Genomic DNA, 26,553 nt, shown 5'->3' with positions numbered 1-26,553 from the left:
GGCTTTCTTGCGAGCACGTCACGACCATTCGGTTACATATCACGGGCGCAAAAAAAATCATTTTGTTTTTACGATACTACGGGGTTGGTCGTAGCATAAGAGGCGTATTCAATTCGTAAAGTTCTGAGATTATTCTTTAGAATAAGATCGAGAGACAGCCACTCCAAAAAAGGCTTGTACCTTTGATGACAGCTCCTGTCACTCTCCTATATCTTCTGCAGGCTCCTTTATTTACTCTTGGAGTAGGTGTTCCCGTTGGGAGAGGTGTAGGTGGATTGGCCGCCACTAGAGCTGTGGTAGGTAGAGCCGTTGGGGTTTCTGTAGTAGTAGCTCCCGTCCCTAGAAATATTCTTAGAATCCTCCATTCGTCGTCGGCGCGATGTACAGATCTTACTCACTGGTTGGAGTGATGGTAGGAGTTGGAGCCATTACCGTAGTCGCGGGAGCAATAATGATTTCCCTGAGTTGTGTGTGGTCGCAGAGATGGACGCAGAGATTAGCACAACGCCGCACCATTGAGCGCGGGTATGCCTACCTGGGAGTTGGTCCCAGAGCTGTTGTAGGAGTAATCACCGTTGCTGGAGTTGGGCATTATATAGTTGAATTCGGTTGATTACGCCGAGAAGATGATGAAAGTCGAGGATAAAGAGAGGAAAGGAGAAGATAGGGAATAAATACGATAGTGGTGTGTACCCTTATTTGCACCAGGGTACGGCTTTTTTGAGTCTTCGACCAACCGCGTCGACGGTATTAGAGTAGGGCAGTGGCAAGTACGCTGCTACCCAAGGATGCATATTATTTCGATGCGCCCAGGTCATAGATGCACATAATAAGATAAAATTGTGCAGGAGAGGAATCAAGGAGCCACTGCAAGTCAGAACCTCGGCCAAGGGCTCAGGTTGGCTCATCCAATCTCATCATAGAAGAGAGCCACAGCGCAGATCCGACAGCTGTCTCGTTCAACCGACACCGACACTAAACGATCTCTCAGGATCTCAAGTTACATTAAGATATTGCCGTGGGATTCGGCTAATGAAGTTGCCAAATGGTTGGCTTTGGCTCGATAAATCGACGTGATGGGTGAAGTAGAACTAGAGGCGTTCCCTGCATCAGTACCGAAGTAGGACGCCTCTGTACAGCGCGACATATTGACGCGACGCGTTATTTGCACATGTTTGATCGAAGGCAATTAACCTTCCTTTCAGGGCAGAGCTTCAAGTTGAAGCGCGGGGGCTCCTTTTCCTTAAACCTCGAGGTTGCTGCAAGTTCCGTTCGCGCTGCTTTACTTGCGCTGAACCACAACAATGTTCCCTAATGGCATGTACGAGGACATCAACCCAGCAGACTACGCGCAAACTTCGCTTGGTGGGATGCCAGCTTTCGTCAAGCCGACGCCAGGGGATAAATCCGATTCTCGATGATCACGCATCATGCTCTGGGGATACGATGCACCCCATTCTTGGCAGCGAGTGGGCTTCTTACCGACGAGCGTTGTAATGCGCTTCGGCGTCAGCAAAAGTCGCGAAGGACTTGCATCGCTTGAATATCCTCAAGGATGCGGACGGCGTGGTTTTTCACCTCGATGCCCTATCGATGAGCAGAACGTTGTACTAATCCTAAGACATTTACGCCTCAACCCGGTCCTAAGGGGGAAATCCACGCCTGGGGGGTTTATGCAGTATGTTGTCCGAATATGGTATTACTCCGTGCTTGAAGCGCTAACAGCTGCAAAAGTAGGGCTGACCATTATACCGACGACAATAACAATGTTCCTGAATCTATGTGGTCTACAGTAAGTCAAATTTTGCCGCTAAACAGATAAACGTCGTATGTAGTTGACGGCGTGTCGACTATGATTTGAACGGTAAGGGCTTCGCTCGTGCCCTTCAGTGACACCCGCTGACTGAATATGTCAGATAAAATACCAGCATCTCTACATGAGTAGCGGCAAACGCAAGCCAGAAGAACAATTTGTCGATGTCCTGATGGAAAGGAAGGTACCGGTAGGCGCTCTAGAAACTCCCAGCCCGATCGTCGATTCAATTGTCCTAGAAAGAACAGCTCAAGCGGACAAACTTAGGGACGCTTCCCAAACAAGATGTCATCGTCAAGATATACCTTGCGTGAGCCGATGTTTACAGGAAAAGAACCTTGATGTAGGGTATTGATAAACGATCTTGTTTTTAGCCACCTCCAAGACAGTACCGGGCAGCCACGAGTGTGGAGACATTTCCGCGTCTCAGCCGGAATTAAACTTAGTGTTTTACAAGACAAGGCGATAGCCCCGGTAATGGGATGGTGCGCCCATCAATCAAGATTCTCTTGAGCCAAAGCTGATTGCTTCTTACGGCAGGGTACGGAACCTGCACGCTTACACGCTCACCGATTATAGAGATGAATCCGTATATGGTCCTGAGGTCAGTTCTTGTCCAGATGCTGGACGTACGTCATCTAGGCTCAAAGCATCTATGTGTTTTTCTAGGAAAGCAGGGCTGTCGTTATGGCCCATGTAGCTCAGGTGCGTAGCTCCAAACCCTTTGGCCTTTCTGCCGCTCACCGAACTTCCTCCAGGTTGGTTATGATTTCCTCCCTGATGATAAGTAAGGGCCCGGTCTGCTCGTCGAGATGTCAGTCCCTCGGGCCTGGGGTTGGCGGAGATTGAACTTGACAAAACCTAGCGCTGGAGTCTGCTCAGGGCGCTTGGGAATCGTCACAAATAAGTCACAGACATCATGGTGGGAAAGCGGCAATAGATACAAAGTAAATACATGCAAACTTCTGCTTTCGGTATTTCTTGTATTTCTTGTCGGCGACCTGAAGTATCCCGGCTCAGTAGGTGATATACTAGTCCAAAAGAGTTTAACATGTGGTACGTTGGTTTAGCGGTTTGCGCGCTTGAGTACTACTTTTTAGCACGGAAAGGTTGCGGGTTCGAGCCACGGATTGTCCTTTTTTCACTTCTTCGTCCTGCTATCTCACCACTAACATTCATTAATAAATAAACACCACAAGCTGTAGTACTGTTTATTGGAGGGAATAGATAATGCAGTTGATACAAGGTGCCACCAGGTATATTAACGCTGACATAATAATGTGACAGGAAGGTCCTAACCCACCCGCAAACCCCCTGGTACAGCAGACCAAACTGTCGGTTTGGAGTAGGTTTGGGCCAGGTTTGGTCCAACCGTGGGAGCCAAATTTGGCAGGTAGGGACTAACATCTCGACGAGCAGACCGGGCCCTAAGGAACTTCATCTCAGCCCCATCGATTAACTTCGTTTGACGAACGCATCATTAATCATCCCACAGGCGCATGTGTTCGGGAAGGAGGGAGATAAGATTGGTATTTGTACGACTTTGGGGATAAATGCATGCACCACACGTTAGTGGTAAGCGAGGCTGATGAACCCATGGGTCAGGATCACGGCTCATATTGAACTAGATCGAGCGAATCCTATCCGTCGATGACTCAGATGGGAGTATCAAGATTATAGACGGCCGGGGAATGTGTCCAGGAGGTAAGCTCAGGAGGGCCAACTGAATGGATGGCCGCCTTACTGGACTTCCCTTTGGAAAACATGCAGGGATGCTTCATGTATTCCAAGTTCGTGGAAGAGTTAACGCGGCGGATTATGTCGGGAAGTCAGTATGCCTATCTCTAACTGGAGAAGTTGTGACGAAATGACGCCCTACATTCTAGGCAGGCTAAGAAGCGCGAGATTCTTGATTCTCCGAACTACGAAGGCTTTGGTAAACCGCCAGCGCTGTTTGACGTGACTCACTTCGATATCAACGCCGCGCATGAGGGTCTTTCTGCGGCTCTAGCGTCAACTAACTCAGTCCGGTCTGGAGCAAAGACGTATACGATGCCTTTGCACCCAGATGCGATGAACACGAATATTGATCAACTCAAGAAGGGACAATCGATGGTGCGGGATTTCTCTCCGGACTCCCATGGTTACTGGCAGGAAACCACCTCCACAAAGAAGGACAAGAAGAGCGAGACGGTCTGTGGATTATGTGGTAAGCCTGGTGGAGCAAAGCTCAAAACCTGTAGCGGATGCCGCGTCATCTTGTTCGTTGTTCTTTCTGTTCGATGTCTATCGGAGGCTGATCTATGATTTATAGATATTGCTCACCTGCGCACCAAAAGGTCAGTCCCGTCTTGCACAGACAGTCCGTTTACTTACTTCCCGCTTCAGGAACATTGGAAATCAACCCATAGGCAACAATGCAGCAGGAAGTACATCGAAACGAAGTGATCCGCATGCCACTATCCGGGGATGAGTGCTGGGTCGAAGATGGACCCAAAATGTACACACCATATAATTTCTGTCATATTACGATCTCGTTTGTGTACGAGATCTACTACTAATCTTCGTTTGATAGCATGCTGTGCTGTATCGCTTATGCAGTGTAGCATTCCATTGATGGTTGAACTAATGGCGCTCGTTTTGAACCACTAATAGTATCCCGCACGCTAAATATACAAGCAATTATATATCCCCAAATAACCGTTTCCTGTGATACGTGGATCAGTAATGGTCAGAGAGGGGGAAAGTAGGTCCTCACAAGCTCTGCGGCGCTTCGCTTATAAAAGTGTTCCCGCCGACCATCTCCCTTGTCCATACGTCCCTGAAGAACCATCCTACATGCCCAACCGCACACCCAACAAGATCGCCGGCGGCGGCCTTCCATGTCCCATTGAGAACCCACGAGAAGGCCACCAAAGCGATAGGAAGGTATGGCGCTGTAATGGTGAACAGACCGAATAGAGATATTGGTGTAGAGGGGTGCCTGCGTGACCACACGTAAATTGGCACAAAGGCGAGAGATGATGACAGAAAGGGTAGGTTGAAGAGGGGGGACAGAGCCTAATGGACGTTGAAGCGTATTAATACAGCGCATAGGAGCGTGTCCGTCAGACTCACCAGGAGCATCACTGAGGACAGGAGCAGAAGCCAGAAGTAATCTGCTTTACGGTTGGCGAACGATGACTCCTCGAGCATTCTGCTGTACCTCATGCTGTTGATAAGGTCAGAAAGCGCTTTGTTGCCAATGTGCCTTACGACGTACAAGAAGAAGAGATGAAATACAAAGTCCAGCGATATGGATCCAAAGTAAAAGAATGTCGTGACTGCCCTCCATGGCTACAATACCGTTCAATGAGAGACTGGCTACACAACTCCGGCATAATAGCGCACCTGTGCGTTGAGAAATGCACTTCGTGGGCTATAGTAGAGTTGCAGCGGTGTCACCAGCTGCGTTTGCTGGATGACAACGTGGCAGTCAACAGCGTTCCCCTTCGCAGAAAGCGCGACGGCACTCACGACGGCCAGACTTGTGAGCACGGACAATGTGAGCCATCCCCGCGTTATTGGTGGTATTTGGGAAATCCAGGCGTCGATACCTACAGGCATGATAATGTGGCGAGAGGTAAGGGGACTCGAGTTGAAATTCCGGAGCGCCGTGTCCCTGACCCCTGTTATATACGACCCGGGACTCGACTCTGCAGCTCTTGAACCTCGCGCCCACCATCCCTCGCGCCATGAATGCCGTCTCTCGAGTGTCGAGGCTGTCGCGGTCGTTGGCCAGGTCGTTTGCTACTCAAGCTGAGCAGGTTCGTAGAAAATTCTTCCGTCTACACGAGAAATTCTGACCAGTCGTTCTCTATCGTAGCTGCGACAAACGCCGTTGCACGATTTTCACGTCCAAAATGCGGCAAAGATGGTCCCATTTGCGGGCTGGTCAATGCCGCTATCATACGGCGACGTAGGCCAAGGTGCGCGTTACCTCGTTGCAGCGAATTCGGGTACTCAGCATTTTATCAGTTGCATCGCATAACCACACCCGGACCGCTGCAAGCTTGTTCGATGTGTCGCACATGCTGCAGTCGCATTTCCGAGGGCCGGGTGCTACTGCATTTCTCGAGAAGCTCACCCCCTCGTGTCTTTCATCCCTTAAGCCTTACACGTCGACACTTTCGGTGCTTTTGAACGAAGACGGGGGCATTATTGATGATATGATCATCACGAAGCACGCGGAGGATGCGTACTATGTTGTAACGAATGCTGGAAGACGGGATCGGGATATGGCTTGGTTCACAGAACGTCTAAAGGACGAGGAGATAGCTGGCAAGGTGGATTGGGAGGTCCTAGATGGTTGGGGGCTGCTTGCCTTGCAAGGCCCACAGGCTGCCTCCTTCTTGCAGTCGCTGACATCCTTTGACCTGAGACAACTGACATTCGGCAAAACTGCGTACATCCCAATCGAAGGATTCAACCTCCATGTCGCCCGAGGGGGATATACCGGAGAGGACGGATTTGAGGTTGGTATCTATACCCATTACGCCCTGAAGTACCGCTAAACCTTCCTGAATAGATCTCGATCCCACACAACCAAACACTCGCGTTCACTGAACTAGTGTACAAGAACCCTCCTGTTCAACTATGTGGTCTTGGTGCTCGCGACAGTCTCCGCATCGAAGCCGGGATGTGCTTATATGGCCACGACATCGACGAAACCACGAGTGTCGCAGAAGCTGGGTTGAGCTGGGTCATAGGTAAGTTTCCGATAACTTGGTGTGTATCTCCCATTGACACCGTCCCGTCGCACCCGCAGGAAAATCGCGAAAGGAAAATATCAACTGTATTGGCGCCCATCGCATCCTGAAAGATATCAAAAATGGTCCTCCAAGACGGCGCGTAGGCATGATTGTAGAAGGTGCACCAGCTAGAGGTATGAGCCATTCCATCCAAGCCAACTCACTTGCATACCTAACGAATGATAACACAGAGGGTGCTAAAATCTTTACGCCTGAAAGCAATGATCAATTAGGTATGTCTCTCCTTCCTTACCTTGCTGATTTATGTACTTGTTACTTGCGTATACTTACGTTGCATTTTTACAGGTGTTGTCACGTCAGGCATCCCCTCACCCACACTTGGCAAGAACGTTGCAATGGGCTACGTACGAAATGGTTCGCACAAGAAGGGGACAGAACTCGAGGTAGACATCCGTGGTAAGCGGCGCAAGGCCGTCGTCACAGGAATGCCCTTCGTCGAGAGCCGTTATTTCAGAGGCTAGGAGGTCCCGTCCATGCACTGATCTCTGGAAAGTACTTTTCTCACTGGTCCTCTCGTTCCGTAGTTAGGGCTTGTCACAAACGTGGCCATAACACATAGATATAATACATTGATGATGATATACTACAAAGCAATGCTACACCGAACGAAAACAATCAATAGCGATAGCAAACCAATACAGACTTAGTCCTGCTGCCTTCAATCAGTTATGCCCTCTTCCCCCATGATCTGTCGTAGCACATAATCTTCTCTCTCCTTAGCTTTCAGCCTCCCCTCTTGGAGCCGCCCCAAACCCGCTTTGATGCTTTCCATATGGACCTCGATGGGGGTCGCGGTCCCAATGAGCTCGGGTTCAGACACCCTCTCTCGCAGGTTTTCTATCTCTGAACTCAAACCACGCAGTGTGTGCAGTGCAGACACCACTAGCGACAAAGCTCTATTCCTATATCCTCCTAAATTCTTGAGCAAAGCGAGGTTATTGTCGTGCTGATCGACTTTATCCCTGTTCCCCCCTAGAATCGTCCACAGATCAGCGAAGAGCGCTGCGCGAGAGGCGGCTAGGGCGGCGTCTTCTCTCGTGACGATTTCGTGGAGGGTGGAGAGGCGTTCTTCGAGCTTCTCGAGACTTGCGTGCGAGATTTCGGCTTCGAGGATGAGGCGGCGGAGGTGGGTGGACAAGAGTTCCATGGCTTGGGTGAATGTCGCCGTGACGACTGCTTGTGTATCCGGTTTGGATGACCAAGGTATGAGCGCCTTCAGAGAGAACCCCGAAGCAGCGTTTGCTTGCGCTTCTTCAATGATTCGGAGAGCGTAATTGTTGACTGATGTGATACTTCGAAAAATATGTAAGTCATACTTGAATGATAATAAACGGGAAGGTAGACGAACCTGTCCACTGCGCCGCCAATCTTCGCGTTCAGCTTATTGAGACTTCGTCCCGCGGTTTGCGCGTCGAGTACGAAAGAGTCCATCATCTCTACGAGAACGTCCTTGCTCTTCATGTCACTGTACTTGATTAAGGTGAGAAGGTCTCTGCTCGCGATTTCCGCTTTCTTGATGTTTAGAGACAGCCCACCGCCTCCCATGAAGACGGATTGATCCAAGAGCTCTTCGAAGCTTTTGCTCTGCATGTCAATCATCGCGGGATAGTCTGCCCTGCGCGGTGCTTTGGATGCAGTCTCTCTGTGGGGAATTTCTGGCCGGCATATTCGTAAACTCGATATTCCTGGGATGAAGCAAACGGGGGACAGAGCTGCGCGGAGCGTGTCTTGAACTTTTACCGTGATAAAGGCCAGCATCCAGACGAAGACCAGGATGGATATGGGGAACTTCATGAACCAGACGGCGCGTCTTACTACATCGAAGATGTATTTGGCACTGAAGCTTGTCAGGTCAAGCATGCCATTGAGCCAGACCTCTTTGTTAACAACCACGCGACGAGGCCGCTGTGCCGTAGGCGACGCAGGGGCGCGTCTGGTGGATGCCTTCTGAAAGACGACAGAGGGTCTCCCTCCACTACGTCGTTTACGCGTATGAAGTCGAATACTAGCCCCCGGAGGAGGACTAGGTGACGGCTTTGCCACTACTGTGCTGGCCTCGGAGAGATCTTCCCAGTCACGGTCCATGCTATGTGTTTCCTTGAGGACGAAAACGTGTCAGTTTATGTTGAAGTGAGATCCCTTAGCTAAAATACAGCACCTGCGCCTGATTCCGATAGTTGTCGGACTTGTCGTTGATGATCATGGTGCTCGTTAAGCAAGGTTCTCCGAAGAACCTGTAACGTTGAGGTTATAGGACGAAGAATGGCGACCTGGGGCTGCCTTTGCGCCCTCCACGCTGCTCCCTCGCCGTTTCGGCGGTCTCCACCAGCGTCAGTGCTGCTGCATTAAATTAAAGGACATCACGTGAGGGATAGATCCCCCTCCCAATTCAAGGATTCGCGGCGCCCAACATTATTGAGAGTTAGAACGTTGGAACAACGTCGGGGTTCGAGGAAGTAAACTGGAATCGGGGGACCACTGAACTGGGAATATTTCAAACTAGTCCTAATAGGAGACACCTGCCAAATACGACTACTCACCGTTGGCGACAATGGCAGCGCAACCGTCAACTCCTGGTCGCGAATCAGCAAGGTCGGCAGCTGTGCCATCGACACCAGCAACGTCTAGGGTTGCTGGCACCCATATCATCCAGTCTTCCCCACACTACACCACGACGCGTCGGCACGCGCTGTATGGCACCGAAGACCGCATTGTTATCGACCCAGGCTCTCGCATATGGAAAGTGGGCTTCAGTGGAGAAGGGAAGCCTAGGGATGTCTTCTATGCTGACGGCGCGACGGGGGATGCCTTGTGGGGGCTTGACAGAGCTACGGACCCCGTTCAAAGGGCCGAAGAGGATACAATTCTCCAAGTCAAGCTCGAGGCCCGACTGAGGTCTGTATTCCACGAGTGAGTGCGCACAATGCTTCCACCATTGACCCCGACCTGATGACACCAAAGCTCCTTGTTGACCGACCCGAAATCTCGTAAAGTCATATTGGTCGAGCACCCTTTCCTACCACTTCACATCAAAGACATCCTGGCCCGAGTTCTCTTCCAAAATTTACAAGTGAGTGCAGTGCAAACACAGTACAGCATATACCCAATGTAGCCTGAGGTTCCCTCGATATCCTTCGCTTCTAGCCACCTGCTCGCTCTCTTTGCATCTGGCCGAATAACAGGCCTTGTACTGGATAGCGGTCATCATGAGTCAGTAGCCATCCCAGTGCGTTAGCGTGTCATTTCAGTGTAGATCATCGAGTAACACTTTCTAGATTTTCGCGTCGCGACCACTATATTCCTATATTCAGACCACACCACTGGCAGGATCCCGACTTACTTCCCACCTCCGTGCCCTCTTATTGGTCTTTGGCACCTATATACCCCCTCCAGCGATTACTGGCGCCGTCAATGTGCCCGCGGCGAATCGCACTACAAGAATACCCGAAGAAGTATTGACCGACGCAATAATGGAAGAAATCAAGACCCGCTGCTGCTTCGTTGGCTCTGCAATGGAATCTTCTCTTGTTGAGCCTCAGGCCTCAGCGGATGACTCGTTCGAGATGGAGGTACCTCCCAGTGACACAACCATGTCGGAATCAGACTTCTCTCACATAAGCAGCACTGTATCCTCCCCTCCTCCGTCTGATTTCTCCGTTGTTTCGAACCCTGTGCAAGGGCAGAGGGAGAGGGAGAGACAACAGCAAGAGAATCACCTTCAATCGCTTTCCACCTTGTATAAACGCTATTCGTCGGCTACAGATCTCCAAATGCGCATACCGCCTGCTTCGACCCATCAAGCTGGGCCTGGTCGTGCGACGCTGATTATCCCTGGGTGGATTCGGGAGCGAGCGGCGGAAGTTTTATTTGAAGGGGGTGATGTCGACGAAACCAGCGTGGCCGAGGTCATCTTGGATGCCCTCCTTAAGGTACACTTCCACATTGTCCTCGCTATCACCCCATGAGCTCATGATCAGTACCTATTTGTGGCGATCAGGTCCCCATGGATCTTAGGAAAACACTTGCGTCGTCCATCTTGATTGTGGGAGGTACCCCAATGCTGCCAGGGTTCATCACCAGGTTGCACGCGGAGCTCCTACGCGCTGTCTCGCCTCCACAACAGCAAGGCGACGCCCCGGTCCCGACCCGCAAGTACGATCGATATGCCTCATTGCGACCGTTGATACCATATATCGCCATTATGAACAATCCCGCACCGCCTGCACCAGCATCTGACCGCGCCCGCGCTTCCGCCGGAAAGGCACCGGCATTCACACCTGCTACACTTGCGTGGGTGGGTGGGTCTCTGGCTGGGTGAGTAGACGTACCCCCTTTCTAATGCCTATTCACATGCTGATGTTGGTTGGTTCACTCAAGTGCGTTGAAGACTGGCGGTGCAGAGGTCGCCCGTGAGCGGTGGGATGAAAGTGAACTTGCAGAAAGGGACCCCGATGAGTCTATGGATATATCTATGAGCCCCGAAAAACCTACGAAAATGTTCCTACCAGACTGGACAAGATCACCGTTACCAGGCGGTGCGCCGTCCGCCAGACCGGCGGAGGCCTTTCAATCCGTCTAACGCCAACTATGTTCCTAGTACTTACTGTAGATCGCTCTGTTAAAACTTAATACTCATTTTGTAGCGGATAACATGATTTGAAACTCATCCTCATTGAACTAAGTGAAGTAAGGTACGAATAATCCTGGTCCGAACCTCGAAGTAAATATACACAGGGCTTTACGAAGCCTAGATAAGAATGCTACACGGGGCCAGTCTCTTAACGTACTGGGCTATAAACAAATGAAGTGAATCTATGGGAGCTGAACGTAGAGAGATGCAGGATGGTTAATGATAGTGGTAGCCGTTACCGACTAAAGATAAGCAAGTCGAACGAACGAAAGGGGCATATTGCCGCGGTGAATGAATGGTCGAAAATACAGATGAATGATCCAAGATACAGAAGAAATGTTATGAAAGGTTGGCGGGGTCTAATATTCTGAATGTCAATTTGGTTCCATCCATGGAGTTGAAGATGGTATCCCAATCCTGATCTGATTGGATCGGGCGCATTCTTGATTGGTCGAAAGTCGCTGATGTTGTGGAAGCCAATGAATTTGAACGGTCTCTGTTCTTCCCAGCAGCAGTCGCGCGGGGATTCGATACGGGTGATGACGGGATGACCAGGAATAATACGAATTCGTGGGGAAGACGGACTCCTTGGCTGCAGAACTTCTCAGACAGCCGGTGACGGAGTTCCATAAAGGATGCCTCTGAGGGTATGCGCAAAAGCATGATCGTGCCCTCATATGCGGCCTTGACAAAGAAGCTGTCGTATGGAGAGACGGAGGAAGATGTAGTTACGGAGAGTTGTGTGAACGCGGAACCTGTGGGAGATGGAGGAAAAAGGGATGATTGTGTTGAATTGACGCTGGAAGCGGTTTGGGGACGAGGGGGCGTTGGGGCAATAACCGGGGGTGCATAGCGGCTACGAGGACTCTCTGGCATTTGCGGCATAGGGAATTCATCTGCAGAAATGTCAGTTAATCAAATTCAAGCGTGGAGATAATATTGACATACCGTATAGATGTGGATCTATGAAGTCTTCCTCGTCTTCTTCACCAAAAGAGAAGGGACGTAGCCTGGATGACTGGGGGCGTCTGTTTGGGGAGGAGGCCAGAGAAAGAGGGATTATCGCTTCAGCGGAGCTACTTGTCATGAATGTTGCTACGCTGCATATCGAGTCTCTCGCGTTTCTACGATGATCGGGAGATCCGCCGTCATCTGAGAGCATGCCACTTAAATTGTCTATGATAGATATCCCCGATGCCACGGATACCATGGATTCACGGTTAGCACGGCGTACTAAGTAAGATGATTGTCAGAACTGAGACATTGAATGTTGAATATGAGGCCACTTTACCTGGAGAAATTGACTGCCTGTCCAAGCTCGTCCTCGACACTTGGGCGCTTGGCGGTGGAGTGCCGTAGATATGACAGACGCGATTTGCATCAGCCGCAGAACTTGACCGTCGGGTACGCATGCCCGCAGATGGTGGTCTGAGACAATTGTCAAGCTTCGTTGACAATTCTACATCTTCCGGAAGTGCTTCCAATCCCCTCGATGACGGCCTGTTCGTGCTGAACGTATAATCCGGAGAGAGTTTAGAGCTATGATCGATTACAATGGAAGCGTCATCGGGTACAATGAAGGATGCACTGGAGAGAATCGAGCCGGCTGAATCGTGGGAGGAAGATGAAGATGCAGATGATTGGGAGGAGAGACGTGGGCGAGGTCGAGATGGAAGGATATCTTCGTCTGAAGATACTGCTGAAGGCAGATTAGTGAACGAAGACATTGGGTTCGCTGGGCTGGATTGCGAGCGCTTCGTCCTGACTGTGATCGTCGAGGGAGAATATGGGATAGGTGGTACAGTAGTCTCGGGGATGGCGAGGTTCGGGTTAGATTGCGAGAAGTACATTGAGAATACGCTGCTCGAAACAGAATTGCGCGATTTCGAGCCTTTCTTTTGGTCTAAGTCGTAGTCCCTCCGCCAATAACCAAAGAAATCGGTCACGATACGAGACTCTCGTAATTCTTGGATGAGCATGGGCACGTCGTCTCTGAATAGGCCCTCAACGAGGCCTGCGATCTCCTTCTGTCGTTGGTCGATGGTGGCTTGGCTCGCGCGGAACAAAGTCCCCTTCTTGGTCAGTTTTGGGATAGAGTCGTGAATGCTCTGTGCAACGGAGTTGGGGTCGGGACCAGGAGGGAGCGATTCGAAGGAGGCGGCTTGGTCTTGAAGATACATCCCGTTCTTCTTGACCCCCTTTCCTTTCAGAAGGCGTTGCTTCTTTTGCCTCGCTAACCGTTCATATTCGAGCTCAATGGTCTCCTGAAACCACAGACAGTCTTCCCATCGCCTCCACACCTCATATTCGGAGTGAGAGCCACGAGAGGTTACTGAATGGCGATCGCCTGTGATGATGGGGCAAATTCGCATGCCAAAGCTGTAACTACCCCCTGGACTGGGATGAGCATAGATTAGAACTGATTTCTACGGTACGCACCTTGCTTCTCTGGACCCAGCATCTCTACGGAGAAATGTGAAGGGGCTGACCGATAAACGGCTCTTTTGTAGTTCTATCCTGAAGATAAATAACCAAGACCCTCGGATCAGATAGACAATACACACATGGGGAGAGATAGGTCCTTCGATGTTGCCTGTTCCACCCTTTATACATCTGTGAGCCAGGTAGCAGCGGAACAACGGCAAATGAAACTCACGGGAAAGTCACCGATCATCATCTTGGGCAAAGAAAGAGGAGGGGGGAAGGTGGGCGGAAAGTTGGGGTATCGCAGTGGCTGCTTTGGGGAAAGCTATACCAAGCTCCTAGTTATGAGGAGCAGCTGAATCACCGATTAAGCAGCTATGGCTCCAGGAACACTGATAAGCAGATGAGCACACTTGCGGGACCACGAGTAGCAAAGCCTTACCTTGGCCACTTGTCGCAACCGGAAATGGTCTCAGGTTGCAGGTGATATTTATGTTGCTGGTCGTCCAAGCAAGGTGTCAGATGGTGCACCGAACAGGCGCAATGCGACAGAAATAAAACTCCTTGACGCCGTTCTGGACAGCGAGCTCGACTGGCGATGTGGTGGGAAGAAGAGAAAGTAAAAAAAGAGACTGCGCTGTGTCCTCATAATAATTGCAATTGTCCTTATTGTCTTGCAGAATAACAATTATACGGTCGGACTTCCGGCGGCCAAGGTTACTGATCCGACCCTGGCTATTATTCGCACGGTCACCCCAGGTCCTTGCGGGAAAGCTAGCCTGCAGTTTGCTGTCCTCCATGTCCCATTCATCCCTCTTGTCGTCTATTTTGGCCGCCGAGCTCACTTGGATACCCGCAGAACTGTCGCAGATTTGCCTCGTGCATTCATCGTACCGAGCACGCGGCTGAGGACATCGATATCGCAACTACAACTCAAGGAATGTGACAACAATGGTGGCGGCGTGATGGTGGCGACCATTTCAAAAGGCAGTAGCCTCAGGCCACATGCGTTCCACGTTTCGGTTGGGATCACGACATCTATTTGTTTGCATGAAGGGTCTCGTTCTCCAAAGGGCAGGCCAATTCCCATATAGGTCCTCAGGCACTTCTGGGAACCTCGTTTACCACTGGGGTCAGGGTCTCTGTTTCCGGGTGGGAGGGTAACTGTGCGGCGTAGATGTCCAGGAGGGCGTGGACTTGGTCGCTGACGTTGAATTCCCCAGTCAAGCCGAATAGGCTCGCTCCTATGAAGATGCACATAGTGTCGAATCGCGACTGCGCATCGGTATATGGCGCAGAGAAGAACTATCAAGCTGCCTTCACTGAGAGGACAAGGCAATCATATACGCGGATTGAACTTGAACACCAGCAGCGATCATTCGCGACAAATTCATACCAGTTCGACAACGGGATGCGGCTACCCCATTACTTCTAGAAGACTTTCAGGCTAGATCCACATACTCACAGTTTCATTGGGCAGACGGGATTCACATATTCGTCGACGGCTTTACTCCAGGAGCCGTCGCACCGAACTGGTAATATTTCCTCAGCTAGCAACGGCAAGCCTGGACTCGTGCATGTGCGATACATCGTCTCAAGTAGCTTCAATCAGTTTGGGTCATTGCTAGTGAGTACTCACCCGAGACTCGAGCTACTGATCGGTAATTGTTCGGTATTTTATGTAGCAGCGCCCACCGCATCGTATAATGGAACGGCGATATCATATCTGGGCATCGCGAGGCCAAGTTTGGTGTGTGCATCTCAACGAGTACTCTCTGCGAGAGAAACTGAATTATGCGTAACTCCTTTCGTCTGACCCTCTGAATCAAAGCAGCGCATGCTTGGACTGTTCTCGGAAGCATCTTGAGCGCTCCTACAGGTATACTGTAACCCCAATATACATCGACTCTGGCGGACCCTCACATCGTCTATGCGTGCGCAACTTCCCCGCCTCAATCGATTTTACCACCCAATGATGGCACGTCTCTTGACGGCCTCTGTTCTCCGCGATCAAGGTTGATGCATTTCACACCTTCTTCGGGGTCCCATCAGTCTCATGTCGTTCTCACCCCGCATTCCAACGTTCTCATAGAATTCACTGCGGCATAAAGTATGTTCCCATGAGAACATATCATAGCATCACGCATCATCTATCGCCTCAAGGACCTGGCCTAGACGTACGTCAGTACTCCGTGTACAACCACGAACAAAATCCTTTTTTGCTGGTAGCTCGTCGCCGATTCGAAACATCGTGGATTTAACAAGGCTCGCGGAATAAATAACTCGACAAAAATAACTCGCTGACACAACGTCACCACGTTCTACACCCACAAGCTCGCGTTTGCACTGTAGCCGGGGAGTGGCAGGCCGTGTACGTGTGGCGTCATCTTTATTTAGCGACGTACCCACCAAGTCTCATCAGCAACAGTTCAGAAAGTATCACGACCTAGGACCTGTGATGGACGTTCCTTCGAGGGAAGACGAAGACCTGAACAACGCGAATATCCATGTCGCTTTGGTTATCCGCTGAAAAGTATAATGCCTGGTCTACTTCCCATGCGATAGCGTCGTATGCCAATGGGGCTGTTACAGCGAGGACAACTTACGTCCCACCTGCTCTACCCCATGGTTGACATCCATAAATATAGCCTTATCTAGAGCGAAACTATACTCGGGCTCTACATAATGCGAGGGACCCACTCCTTCGTGCGAATTAACCCTTCTGCACTTGGTGTCTCGCCATGTTTCTATCGAACCCATTGAAGGGCAGTGTTGGTCAACCGACGCCGGAAGTTCAGAACGTCGAGAAGGTCAACCGTACTTCGCCCATCGACGAGAAGAAACAGTACTCGAATACAGACATCGAGTCGACTAAAGACGTTGATGCGGACAGCGATTTCGGCGGCGTCTTGGAGAACGAGAGAGATATCGCCACACATGTTCTCACCGTGACAGATGACCCTTCATTAAACCCATGGACAGTGAGGGCATTCGTTCTTGGAATTGGACTGAGTGCCTTTGGGGGAGTGTTGGGTATGAATTCTAAACAACGTTATCGATGATGCTGATTTCGTTGCGGCAGCGGAGATTTACTACTTCAAGCCTGTGTGTATCTGCGGCCCGCCCTCGAGGATTATCCGCGAGCTGACCGCCTTATCTAGCAAACTGTTCTCGTCTCCACAATGTTCCTTGCTATCATAGCATACGTACTAGGTATGGCATGGGAAACCTTCGTTCCCACTCGTGGGGTATTCCGCTTCATCAATCCAGTACGTTGCTTACCGGCCGTTCCAATCTACACGGATGATAATTATGATTGCCCCATCCAGCACCCCTTCAACAAGAAAGAAAATGCATTCATCGTCATTATGTCTAGCGCCGCGGCGAACTCGGCGCTGGGAACGGAAGTGCTAGCTGTCCAGAGACTGTTTTATAATGTGACACCCAACCCAGCAAGCTCGATCTTCTTGTTGTTCGCTAGCCAGTTACTTGGCTATGGCATCGGTGGACTGTTCAGGAGTAAGCTTGGTTGTATTGCGGTACCGTATCCATACTCAGCCAATCCACTAGGTGTCCTGCTGTACCCCTCGAAGATGTTATACCCTACGGTCATTCCGTTGGTATCTATGTTCGATGCGTTGTACAGGGACGCGCAAGGCGCGACCAAGAAGTTGAGGTTGTTCTGGATTGCATTTGGGGTGTAAGTTATCTATCACAATCAGCATCAAGCAGGGAAAGAAAGTTCACGGTGCTCTATCTCATTTAGTATATTCATTTGGGAAATCTTCCCGGAATGGATCTTCCCCTTGTTAACCGGGTTCTCTATATTCTGCCTCGCAAATCCGACTTCGACAGACTTCACCCGCATCTTTGGCGGGTCCAATGGAAACGAAGGTCTGGGTTTACTTTCGCTGTGTTTGGATTGGCAATACATCTCTGGAGGTACGCGTCACATTTGTTCATGGATCTTTGCATTATCCATTAATGATGATCGCTGCCATTACTAGGATATAACCCAATGGCCATCCCACTCAAGGCACAGTTCTCGAATTTGATTGGCTATATATTGTGCATGTACGTACCACCTCGTTTATGGTATATGAGTGGGCAGACATGGTTGAGCTTGTTATCAGGGTTGTTTTCGTGGGTGTGTATTACAACAACATCTGGGAATCACGATCCCTGCCCTTCGTGAGCTCCTCCTAGCAGTGTCTACACACCGAAAGTTGAAGTATATCTCTAGCTTTCTCAAACACTATTCTACCCGAACGGATCTGTCTATGACCAACTGCGTATCCTGAATGATCGTCTCGAAGTTGATCCAGTCCTACTGGCGAAAGAAGGATTGGTACGTCGATACAGTCGTGACCGACTTACATACACCTCGATTAGATGCTAATACCGGAACAAACATAGCCTTTCTACTCCGGAACCTGGGTAACTCAATTACTCTCCACGAACCTGGGCATGGCAGCCACTTTCACACATCTCCTTCTATGGAATAGCGATGATCTCGCTCTGGCCTTCGGCTGGGTGTCTATACCCGCAATAAAGCAGATGTATCAGGATTTTGACTGGAGGTTCTGGAGGGACAATGGTATGCGTGATGAACGCATTGATGAGAAGGATCTTGATCCTCATTACCGGGAGATGCTTAAGGTGAGAGATTAACAATGTACCTAGCCGCTTGCTGATTATTCGTTAACTTCAGTATCCCGATGCTCCGAACAGTTGGTACATCGTGACCCTCCTCATCTCGGTCATTATGGCATTGGTCATCATTTATAAGGCAGACTCTACCTTGCCCTGGTTCGTAGGCCTCCTTATAAAGTGACGACAAGTAGAACTCAACCGTTATCTATTAGGTGGGGTTTTATCATCGCCATGCTATTAGCAACGGTGTCAATCTTGTTCTTCGGGACATTGTCTGCTATCACTGGGCTGCAGTTTATTATTCAACCGTTCGTTCAGGTGAATGTTTCTGACTTGTGCCGTCAACAAAGAGTATACTGAAGCAACGCCGTAGATGATCGGTGGCTTCATTCATCCAGGCAAACCCATGGCCAATATGTATTTCGTGCTATTCAGCTACAGTCCGTCATTCCCACTTGCTTGCATCGCTTTGTTTCCTTATGCTTATTCCCAGACTCCGTCACTCAGGCGCAGCTGTTGATGCGAGATCTGAAGATAGCTCAATGTACGCATTACCCTACGTCTACTCCGATTTCAGGCTTACTGATTGGACTCTATATTCGTCTCTTAGATACTAAGCTTCCTCCTCGAGCAGCCTTCACCGCTCAGATCATAGGCACACTCTTCGGATGTGTCTTGAACTACGTTTTAATGAACTCCATCATCGACAACCAACGTGACATTCTCCTGTCCGTAGAAGGCACCAACATCTGGTCCGGACAGCAGCCTCAGCAATACAACTCCCAAGCCATTGCTTGGGGTGGCCTCAGCCACGAGTTGTTTGCGTCCGGGAAAAGGTACCAATGGGTAGCTTGGGCGTACGTCGTAGGGCTTTTCGTCCCCATACCGTTTTGGCTCGTGCATCGCTTCTGGCCGAAGTTAAGGGCGGATTATCTATACACACCTGTCATTTGGTGGGTAACTTCTTCGTTTCATTTCCAAAAACAATTAACGGGGGGCGTTCACACGTATCTAGCTACTATATTGGATGGCTTTGCGTTGGGATTAACTCCTCGATCTTGTCGTACTTCGCCATTGCTTGGTTCTCCCAGTGGTACCTTCGAACGCGGTATCCTAAATGGTTTGTGAAGTATAACTATATCCTGGCAGCCGCGTTAGGTACGTCAGCATTGGTTCACTATTGCGAGATGTGATGTTCACGGTACGATTCATAGATGGAGGAACCCAAGTGATGGTATTCATCTTGTCCTTCGCAGTGCAAGGCGCTGCTGGAGATTCACATCTCTTCCCTCAATGGTTAGTGAAGTCACAGTTCATGTTAATGTTTCTTGTAATGCTGACTGGTATATCGTGTGCGTAGGTGGGGCGCAAATCAGAATGGAAATTACGACCGGTGTGCATTCATTACAACGTCGGGATGACGACGGGAGCATCACCCTGCAACAAACTTAAATTATCGTAGATTGCCATCATGTGTCTTTGGGCAATACATACAATAACATTAGTATGCTAAATGATATCGTCTAAAGTACATCTACTATCGCTATGGATGCTGTCCACTGCTCTAGCTTCTATGCGCAAAGCGCGCAAATAGTATCATTATTGCGACTGCCCAGTGCTCGAACTGTTCCTTTGACATGAACAAGAGGGCCTGGGACAAGACTGCTTTTGTAATCTGCGCTTGCATACCCTACAGACGAAGACGTGAGCATGTCTTGGTCAACTGGTCAACTGAAGCGAGAGAGCACGTACCTGATACCAGCCAAAGAATCCTTCCCGCTTCCAAACTCGCCCAAGGATTTCTAGGGCGCCAACGTGCTTGTGCTTCTCATGGTGGAAGTGGTGTGGCTCAGGGTTTTCGTAGTGGTGAAGCTCTGCGTCCTCCTTATCTGCCGAGCGAGCTTGGATGCGGACTTTCGCCATGATGTATGGGTAAGTGACCTAGTTCCGGGTCAGCGGAATCCGGGGGTCAGCTGCTTAGAGACTACTCACCACGGTGGCAAGGGTCTTGCTCAAAGCACCGATAACGAACGTCGTCCACGGCGACAATTTCGAGCTAGTAGCCTGCTGGGCGGCAAGCACGACGTTCTTGAGGCGCTCAAAGACGCCGTACGTGATGGCGGGATTAACAGTCAAGACAAGTCCGGGCTTAATTCCTAGCCACAATCCAGTGACGCCTTCTTCCTCGACGATTTCACGGGCGACGCCCAAGAATGAATCGTCGCTATCTTTGGCCGGTTCCGCATCTATCGGTTCGGCGCCAGGAGTCTTCCTGTCAGTTCGCCCGACTTGTTGACGAGTTGCGATCACGGATACGGGGATGGTGAATATCTGAGCTAGTGCGCCTGCAATTGCACCGATGGCTAGCTCTGCGGCGGTCGATAGTGCGGGTACCTTTGCTCCGGGGGGAAGCTTTCGTGTTATGCGAGTGATGTACGAGCCTCGGACGAAGGAGTAGAAGAAGAAATAGGCATATTCTGGTGCAAACGGTGAGATTATACCAGGGTCGAATGAAAGGATTACTGACGCATGGAGAAGGTGTTCAGCATCGTCGCCCCGAATCCACGGTAGAGGCCGGAGAGACCCTCTTTCTGGAAGATGCGATACAATACATGGCTTACAGATAGGTCGTCCTTGCCCTTCCCTTTCGCATCAGATGGCAGAGCCTGGATACGAGTTTTGGCACTGAAGCAAACTTCAACTTCAAGTTAAAGAATGTGAACATCACACGCACACGTCTAGGGGGTAAACGACGCTAATTCACAACCAATCAGCCAAGACATCCATGCCAAAGTAAAAGCTCACTCACGCAGTGCTAAAGCAACCACCGAGGGCACCAGCCAAGGCAGAGGCGAAGGGGGTGAGCTTCTGGACTGGTTTCGACTGTGCTGCCATATCGAGGGACAATACTAGGAGATCCTGCAAGGGCGCGTGCTCAGGTATATAAACGGGCGGGAGATGGTGGTAGCCGGGCGAACAGGGGGCTGCCGGCACATGTGAATACTCTACCCCGGCCGGGGTCCTCCAATCATAACATCGACAAATCAGTTTCGATCAGGTCGCTCGATCATCTTTACGTCCTTCTCCTCGTACCGTACCACCATGACCAATGCTCACGATCCAAACTTTCCTGTGGGCCTGCAGATAAAGCCTTTGGACATTTCGAACCAATTTATGGAATCGGGCTGGTCTTTTGACGCGTCTGCCCAAAAAGACGCGATCTGCAAATATGGCATCGCTGGCCGCGTTTGGTGCGCTGATGGCAAAACATCAATGCGGATGTCCGTTGAACAAGCTGTATGATCAGGGAAGCCGCATTTGCCCTCAAGTTGTACATCAATCCCCCACCCGGATGGTCATTCGAACCCCGATTTCTTGACCCACATCCAGACCAATCGTCGCGTCTTTTCGTGGAATTAGGATCGGGGTCAGGTGTCATTAGCCATTACATTTCTCAAGCAACCAAACACACGAGGGATACCCTTCTCGTGACCGATCTTCCAGAGGTCAGAGTCCTATGCATCGGCGTGTTCATGCGTCAAAGCTAACCCGGCAATGTGTCAGGTCTGTCCGTTGCTCGAGGAGAACCTAAGAGGAAATTCCGAGCGCCTCGTCATCAGGCCTTTGTCGTGGGGAAACGCGGAGGAAGCACGGCAGATACATAGCGAGCTGATCTCCGGCACTGACCGCTTCCTCACCCACATTGTATGCAGCGATCTAGTAAGGCGCTGCGTCGTGTATATCAGATTTAGAGTCGCTAAATTCAAAACCTCTCAGGTATATTTTCCGGAACTTCTGTCTCCTCTTTTGCGAACGCTCCTTCAACTCTCCTCGCCGCCATTCATAAACCCAACGTTCACGACCCCACAAACCATCATTATCTCCTACAAAATTCGCAGTTTTGCCAAGGAATCTGTCTTCTGGTCTGCTTTTGGGTTATGGTTTTCGTTCTATCCGGTTCTATACAAAGCCCGCGCATCGTCATCATGGGCACGTACTGGATCAACCGAAGACATTCCTTTCATTTTTATTGCTCATAGAAGACCTGAGTCATCATGCTGGATCGTACCAAACGATGATCAAAGTCTACTACAAGGCGTAGGTGCACGAGGCACTTCATGCCCCAAATCCGACGACACATTCGAAACCCTGTTGCTAATGTCTGTGGACGACGACAGCGATGAAGATTCATCCTAAATGGTGGAAAAACCGCTGGTTCCCGTTTTCCATGAACCCCATCGACTTGTTGTAATCGCCCCCTTGCCGTTTTTCGTACCCAGGCGGAGCGTACGACCGTATCTTTACCCCGGGTGCCTGTCGAGTAACGATGGTCACAGGGACACTAATCAACGGTTCCTCCGGCACAAACGCTTTGTCGCTGGATGTCGCTAGAGTGAACCCAGGCGCCTTCAAGGGCAGCATCTGTATCATGTACTGTTTTCCGAGTCACCCACAGGCGCGAATGAAGATGCCAAAACCCTGACTTACCCTCATCGTAAACCTAGGAAATTTGAAGCTTGGCTTCAACGTCTTCTGCACTTCGATCTCTCCCCTCAACAGCCGCCCTCTCTCTCCTCCCTCTTGGGGCGCGCCATCCAAATTCCCTTCCAGTTTCGACTCCAGCTGGATCCAAAAGTACGCATCTCCAACGCTTTCCAGGAAGTGGCTATTACTTCTTCGCGGCGCGTCATCATCCATGGCGTCGGATCCTGTAGTCATGGAACGCACGAGGTGGACGCGCAGAGCTTCTGGCGTTGCGAGGAGATCGAGGGCTTGCTTGTCACTGCTGCGAAGCGTGATTTCGATGGGGATCGGGGTGCCGATGGCATAGCAGAGCTTAATGTAGGCACAAGTTCATTCCGAGATCAACACCGAAGAACGCGCGGGCAACGGAATCATGTCTTACCGGCGTGGCGATAGCTAACTTGCTTTCGCAACAAACTTGAGCATCCCTCATGATGGCACTGAGAAGGCCGCGGAAGACGTACCGAACACTTGACTTCCACCGCTCTGACGGCGAATAATGTTCCTTTTTCCTTGACTGTCTCGCACACTTTCCACCCCTCTGGATCTCCCTCCGGCCCAATCAACAAACTACCCTCATTGTACGCCATCCTTCGTAGCGTGGACGGTGCTTCTGGATAGGCGACTGGTAGATACCCGAAACTTAACGTCAACCTACAATTCCTCGATATCGACGAACTACCCGCGAGAAGGGCTTTAAGACGTACGGCTGGTCGACCTTAAACATGCCCCTCCTGACCACGACCTTCACCCTGTAGTCGATATATACCGGACTTGCTCGTTCAGAGAAAGTGGGAGGAAGGGGGTATTGGCCGTGCCTTCCATTTGGCTCAGTAACAGGTACAGTAGTGGGTAAGCCCATGGTGAATGACCACGAATGCCGGCCTTTGATTTTCTGCGATGAAGGTCCTTTGGTATTGGGAGTACTTGGAGGCCAGAGTTGATTGTCAATTTGGAGAAATCTCGATTCTTCCTGCCCGACGGCGGTCGTCCCTGCTAATACCTGATGGTAGCAAAAATTACACATTACTACACATCAGTAACTTGTCGAGGTTGTTGGAAGTATGCTTAAGCGCACAGAGATCACGATCGCCTTGATCGTCTCCTCCTTCAGTAAATCCAGCTCAACACGCCCTGTCACTGAATCGCCTTGGAAGAGTAGTGGGAGGGACGCTGACGTCGCTGCTCTGCTGTTGACGAATAAGGAGAGCCATTCGTGCCCCTTATTACCCTGTAGCGAGACAACATGCTCTGAGCGCGACGCCGCCTGCTGGGAGGTAGGAGAAGTGGGGCTGCTGGGGGTGTACACTGGCAGCATTGGATCTGACGTGGGGGAAAGCCTAGCATTTACTCTTCGACTATGCAGATGTGAACTCTCCGGCCGTATTGTGTGCCCTAGTCGCCTAACGTCACGCATGTGATGAAAGTAAGATTTTCCCACTATCCACGGGGAACGCGTCAAAAGCATATATAAGGCTGGGTGGCACTTGTTATACGCTCGAAGAAGGACCGCAGCCGCGTACAAGTGAAACGAAATATTTACAAACCTTTCCAGATGGCGATTGGCAATTCCTGATTCAACGACCCATCGTCCTCGTCATCACGGAAAACCATTCCACAACTCTGCATCTGTAAAACACGCCACAACCACAAGGAATCGCGTCTCCGCTACTACCAGGACTTCATCAGGCCCTGTCCTGACGACGATTCGTTAAGCCAAATACTACCCACCTCTGAAGTCAATCGTCGGACAGTGGGGTACGTCCTTTCGGTAGCATCGGCGTCGAATGGAAGAAGCACGTCATCATCACTTCTCTGGTCGGGTACTTGGAAGGCGAAGGGGGGATCAGATGCTGGCGGGGACAGTGGGTACTGCATAGTGGAAATGACGGGCTGTGGACTGCGATCAACCGATCGATTATTGACAGTGAGGAGGCTGGCACGGGTAGGCGAGGGATATGCGAGTTGCGATCGCTCAGCACGTTCGGTTGTGGGTTTCTGAGGCGCGACCAGCGGAGGAGGCAGAAACGTCACGACTCTTCTCGTCGAGTCGGCGCTCATGCCGCTTTTCTTCACATTCGCGTCAACACCTATTGGAGCAGGTCGAAATTTGGGGGGAAGACGGAAGGCTCCTGACGTCTTGAGCACTGGAGGTGGGCTGAAAGGATGTTGTTATATGCAGAGAGCACAGAAGACAACAATGATACCAACTCTTTATTTTTACCTCGCGCGGGCAAGGTGCTCCAGGACGAATCGTCGGCCTCTTCAATGGCACGCATATATTCGTACGGATCCTTCTTGGGACGCTTCTTGACAGGCGGACTAGGTGGTGGGGAGATATTGCGCTTTCTTGACCTTACGGGCGCAGAGTTTTCGACCGCACATAATGAAGTTGGGCTCTTCATTGGAATAGGCGACGATGGCAGAAGGGGACTTGAAGGTGGAAGTGGAAGCAAGTTAGGTGGGGCATAGTTCATCCCGTTTCCCAGCGGAGCAAAATTAGCAGGTTGCTTTGTTTGAAATATCTTAGTAGCATTTGAAGAGAAACCGGTATCGAAAGCATTTGGGTTGCGAGGCGGGCGCAAGGGAGAAGAGAGAAAAGCATGGTTGAGCCCTTTAGCACGCGATGGAGCAAGAGGGGACGAGTTGTATCCTGAAGTTCGTGGAAGCAAATTCCTTGGAGGCGGAGCAGGGGAAACGTGAGGAGAAAGCTGTCCAGACAGTATTGCAGAGGTCGAAGGAACCAGAGACGAGGAGTCGGGCCTATTCGTCGACAAAATCGGCGGATTGTTAGTAGAAAGCATGACCGCAGTGGTCGCATCTTCGAAGCCAGGCTGCGGCGTAGTGTTGTCCATGATTGTTGCTGACGGCAGGGGAAAACCCTGAGCTAGTAATCGCGGGCCAGTTACGGTTATTTTAGTGATGTCGGGTCTTCCAACAGGCTTTCTCTGGTAGTAGCCTTCTAAAACAGTATGCGGTCGGACAGCCGTTGGCCTGAGCGGGTGCTGAGGTATGTCCTGGGACTGGCCAGAGCCCGACGCGATTCTTGCTGCTGAAGAAGCTTTACCAGAAACTGATGGCCTCTTTCTAGGTATATGCAGCATATCGGCCTTGTGGCTCTTCGCAGGATTCCTAGTCGTCGGCCCAAGGCCACGAGATCTTGGTTGCTTTTTGGCAGCGTTCGTGTCAGTACCACCAGGACGTCTCGAGGCCGCATTTATCTTGGCTATCGTCCACGGATTGGGCTTGTATACAGCAGCCTCCTCTCGAGTTGACAGATCCAGGTCATTGAGCATATCAGTTTCGTTGGGAAGATGACTCTTTGTAGACAAGTCATCAGGTGCACCGTCGTCCTCATCCTGATCGTCGATAAAGTCGTTGCCGCGGAGGCTGTATCCCCAGAAACTCGACATACTTGGACTCGATTCTAGGGAACGGCCATTTGAGGAGGGAGTATGATCATGGAGGTTGAGAGAAGGGCGACTGCTCTCCAAGATCCAAAATCCCCTTGACACGTGATCGCAGAACAGGGATCCAGGGGTTTGAAGAAACTGCTCGAAGTTGATACAATTATGGCTACAAATGCTATAGGTGGGTAGATTATGCTGCTACATAGCAGTAAGTGTGGTATACACTGCCAAGAGTGAGGGGTTCATAAGTAATAGATAATATCCCAACCAAGACGCGGCCCAGCACCG

At 50.6% G+C, this 26,553-nt stretch overlaps 13 protein-coding genes across 13 annotated transcripts; 6 read left to right on the top strand and 7 right to left on the bottom strand.

The window, feature by feature from the left end:
- Positions 1-227: 227 nt before the first annotated feature.
- Positions 228-592, bottom strand: PC9H_009770 (uncharacterized protein; the record flags this gene model as incomplete). The annotated part of the gene is made up of 3 exons (XM_036779268.1): positions 228-339; positions 399-460; positions 536-592. 3 exons carry the CDS (start codon positions 590-592, stop codon positions 228-230), a joined length of 231 nt encoding a protein of 76 aa, XP_036628657.1.
- A 1,345-nt stretch (positions 593-1,937) lies between these two features.
- PC9H_009769 (uncharacterized protein) lies at positions 1,938-2,604 on the top strand (the record flags this gene model as incomplete). Its single annotated transcript, XM_036779267.1, has 6 exons — positions 1,938-2,003; positions 2,053-2,123; positions 2,188-2,298; positions 2,354-2,417; positions 2,483-2,518; positions 2,572-2,604. The coding sequence occupies 6 exons, from the start codon at positions 1,938-1,940 to the stop codon at positions 2,602-2,604; spliced, it is 381 nt and encodes a 126-aa protein (XP_036628656.1).
- A 940-nt stretch (positions 2,605-3,544) lies between these two features.
- On the top strand, positions 3,545-4,286 carry PC9H_009768 (uncharacterized protein; the record flags this gene model as incomplete). The annotated part of the gene is made up of 4 exons (XM_036779266.1): positions 3,545-3,645; positions 3,700-4,022; positions 4,128-4,152; positions 4,202-4,286. 4 exons carry the CDS (start codon positions 3,545-3,547, stop codon positions 4,284-4,286), a joined length of 534 nt encoding a protein of 177 aa, XP_036628655.1.
- A 209-nt stretch (positions 4,287-4,495) lies between these two features.
- Positions 4,496-5,419, bottom strand: PC9H_009767 (uncharacterized protein; the record flags this gene model as incomplete). Its single annotated transcript, XM_036779265.1, has 6 exons — positions 4,496-4,520; positions 4,572-4,873; positions 4,931-5,024; positions 5,076-5,149; positions 5,204-5,269; positions 5,330-5,419. The coding sequence occupies 6 exons, from the start codon at positions 5,417-5,419 to the stop codon at positions 4,496-4,498; spliced, it is 651 nt and encodes a 216-aa protein (XP_036628654.1).
- Positions 5,420-5,547: 128 nt separating this feature from the next.
- Positions 5,548-7,085, top strand: GCV1 (Aminomethyltransferase, mitochondrial; the record flags this gene model as incomplete). The annotated part of the gene is made up of 7 exons (XM_036779264.1): positions 5,548-5,619; positions 5,679-5,781; positions 5,831-6,327; positions 6,381-6,561; positions 6,621-6,737; positions 6,795-6,836; positions 6,910-7,085. The coding sequence occupies 7 exons, from the start codon at positions 5,548-5,550 to the stop codon at positions 7,083-7,085; spliced, it is 1,188 nt and encodes a 395-aa protein (XP_036628653.1).
- A 197-nt stretch (positions 7,086-7,282) lies between these two features.
- Positions 7,283-8,709, bottom strand: PC9H_009765 (uncharacterized protein; the record flags this gene model as incomplete). Its single annotated transcript, XM_036779263.1, has 2 exons — positions 7,283-7,916; positions 7,973-8,709. 2 exons carry the CDS (start codon positions 8,707-8,709, stop codon positions 7,283-7,285), a joined length of 1,371 nt encoding a protein of 456 aa, XP_036628652.1.
- Positions 8,710-9,175: 466 nt separating this feature from the next.
- Positions 9,176-11,203, top strand: PC9H_009764 (uncharacterized protein; the record flags this gene model as incomplete). Its single annotated transcript, XM_036779262.1, has 6 exons — positions 9,176-9,534; positions 9,586-9,694; positions 9,743-9,850; positions 9,900-10,553; positions 10,622-10,938; positions 11,002-11,203. The coding sequence occupies 6 exons, from the start codon at positions 9,176-9,178 to the stop codon at positions 11,201-11,203; spliced, it is 1,749 nt and encodes a 582-aa protein (XP_036628651.1).
- Positions 11,204-11,593: 390 nt separating this feature from the next.
- PC9H_009763 (uncharacterized protein) lies at positions 11,594-13,931 on the bottom strand (the record flags this gene model as incomplete). Its single annotated transcript, XM_036779261.1, has 6 exons — positions 11,594-12,150; positions 12,203-12,487; positions 12,546-13,646; positions 13,694-13,766; positions 13,819-13,857; positions 13,911-13,931. 6 exons carry the CDS (start codon positions 13,929-13,931, stop codon positions 11,594-11,596), a joined length of 2,076 nt encoding a protein of 691 aa, XP_036628650.1.
- A 2,488-nt stretch (positions 13,932-16,419) lies between these two features.
- PC9H_009762 (uncharacterized protein) lies at positions 16,420-19,793 on the top strand (the record flags this gene model as incomplete). Its single annotated transcript, XM_036779260.1, has 18 exons — positions 16,420-16,711; positions 16,761-16,783; positions 16,840-16,947; positions 17,008-17,197; positions 17,249-17,378; positions 17,445-17,620; positions 17,686-17,752; positions 17,812-17,869; positions 17,922-18,026; positions 18,095-18,337; positions 18,390-18,487; positions 18,544-18,649; positions 18,705-18,771; positions 18,825-18,875; positions 18,942-19,284; positions 19,347-19,489; positions 19,546-19,631; positions 19,692-19,793. The coding sequence occupies 18 exons, from the start codon at positions 16,420-16,422 to the stop codon at positions 19,791-19,793; spliced, it is 2,388 nt and encodes a 795-aa protein (XP_036628649.1).
- A 102-nt stretch (positions 19,794-19,895) lies between these two features.
- Positions 19,896-21,226, bottom strand: ANT1 (ADP/ATP carrier protein; the record flags this gene model as incomplete). Its single annotated transcript, XM_036779259.1, has 6 exons — positions 19,896-20,021; positions 20,084-20,272; positions 20,324-20,808; positions 20,859-21,016; positions 21,066-21,086; positions 21,141-21,226. The coding sequence occupies 6 exons, from the start codon at positions 21,224-21,226 to the stop codon at positions 19,896-19,898; spliced, it is 1,065 nt and encodes a 354-aa protein (XP_036628648.1).
- Positions 21,227-21,433: 207 nt separating this feature from the next.
- Positions 21,434-22,528, top strand: PC9H_009760 (uncharacterized protein; the record flags this gene model as incomplete). The annotated part of the gene is made up of 4 exons (XM_036779258.1): positions 21,434-21,582; positions 21,639-21,837; positions 21,896-22,051; positions 22,109-22,528. The coding sequence occupies 4 exons, from the start codon at positions 21,434-21,436 to the stop codon at positions 22,526-22,528; spliced, it is 924 nt and encodes a 307-aa protein (XP_036628647.1).
- A 104-nt stretch (positions 22,529-22,632) lies between these two features.
- PC9H_009759 (uncharacterized protein) lies at positions 22,633-24,173 on the bottom strand (the record flags this gene model as incomplete). Its single annotated transcript, XM_036779257.1, has 6 exons — positions 22,633-22,645; positions 22,701-22,765; positions 22,820-23,167; positions 23,320-23,509; positions 23,563-23,858; positions 23,934-24,173. The coding sequence occupies 6 exons, from the start codon at positions 24,171-24,173 to the stop codon at positions 22,633-22,635; spliced, it is 1,152 nt and encodes a 383-aa protein (XP_036628646.1).
- A 221-nt stretch (positions 24,174-24,394) lies between these two features.
- Positions 24,395-26,268, bottom strand: PC9H_009758 (uncharacterized protein; the record flags this gene model as incomplete). The annotated part of the gene is made up of 3 exons (XM_036779256.1): positions 24,395-24,523; positions 24,587-25,013; positions 25,067-26,268. 3 exons carry the CDS (start codon positions 26,266-26,268, stop codon positions 24,395-24,397), a joined length of 1,758 nt encoding a protein of 585 aa, XP_036628645.1.
- Between the last annotated feature and the right edge of the window lie 285 nt (positions 26,269-26,553).

The sequence above is a fragment of the Pleurotus ostreatus genome (assembly GCF_014466165.1).
Source record: "Pleurotus ostreatus strain PC9 chromosome Unknown scaffold_7, whole genome shotgun sequence".
NCBI classification, from domain to species: domain Eukaryota; kingdom Fungi; phylum Basidiomycota; class Agaricomycetes; order Agaricales; family Pleurotaceae; genus Pleurotus; species Pleurotus ostreatus.
This window is presented reverse-complemented; position numbering and strand designations above follow the sequence as displayed.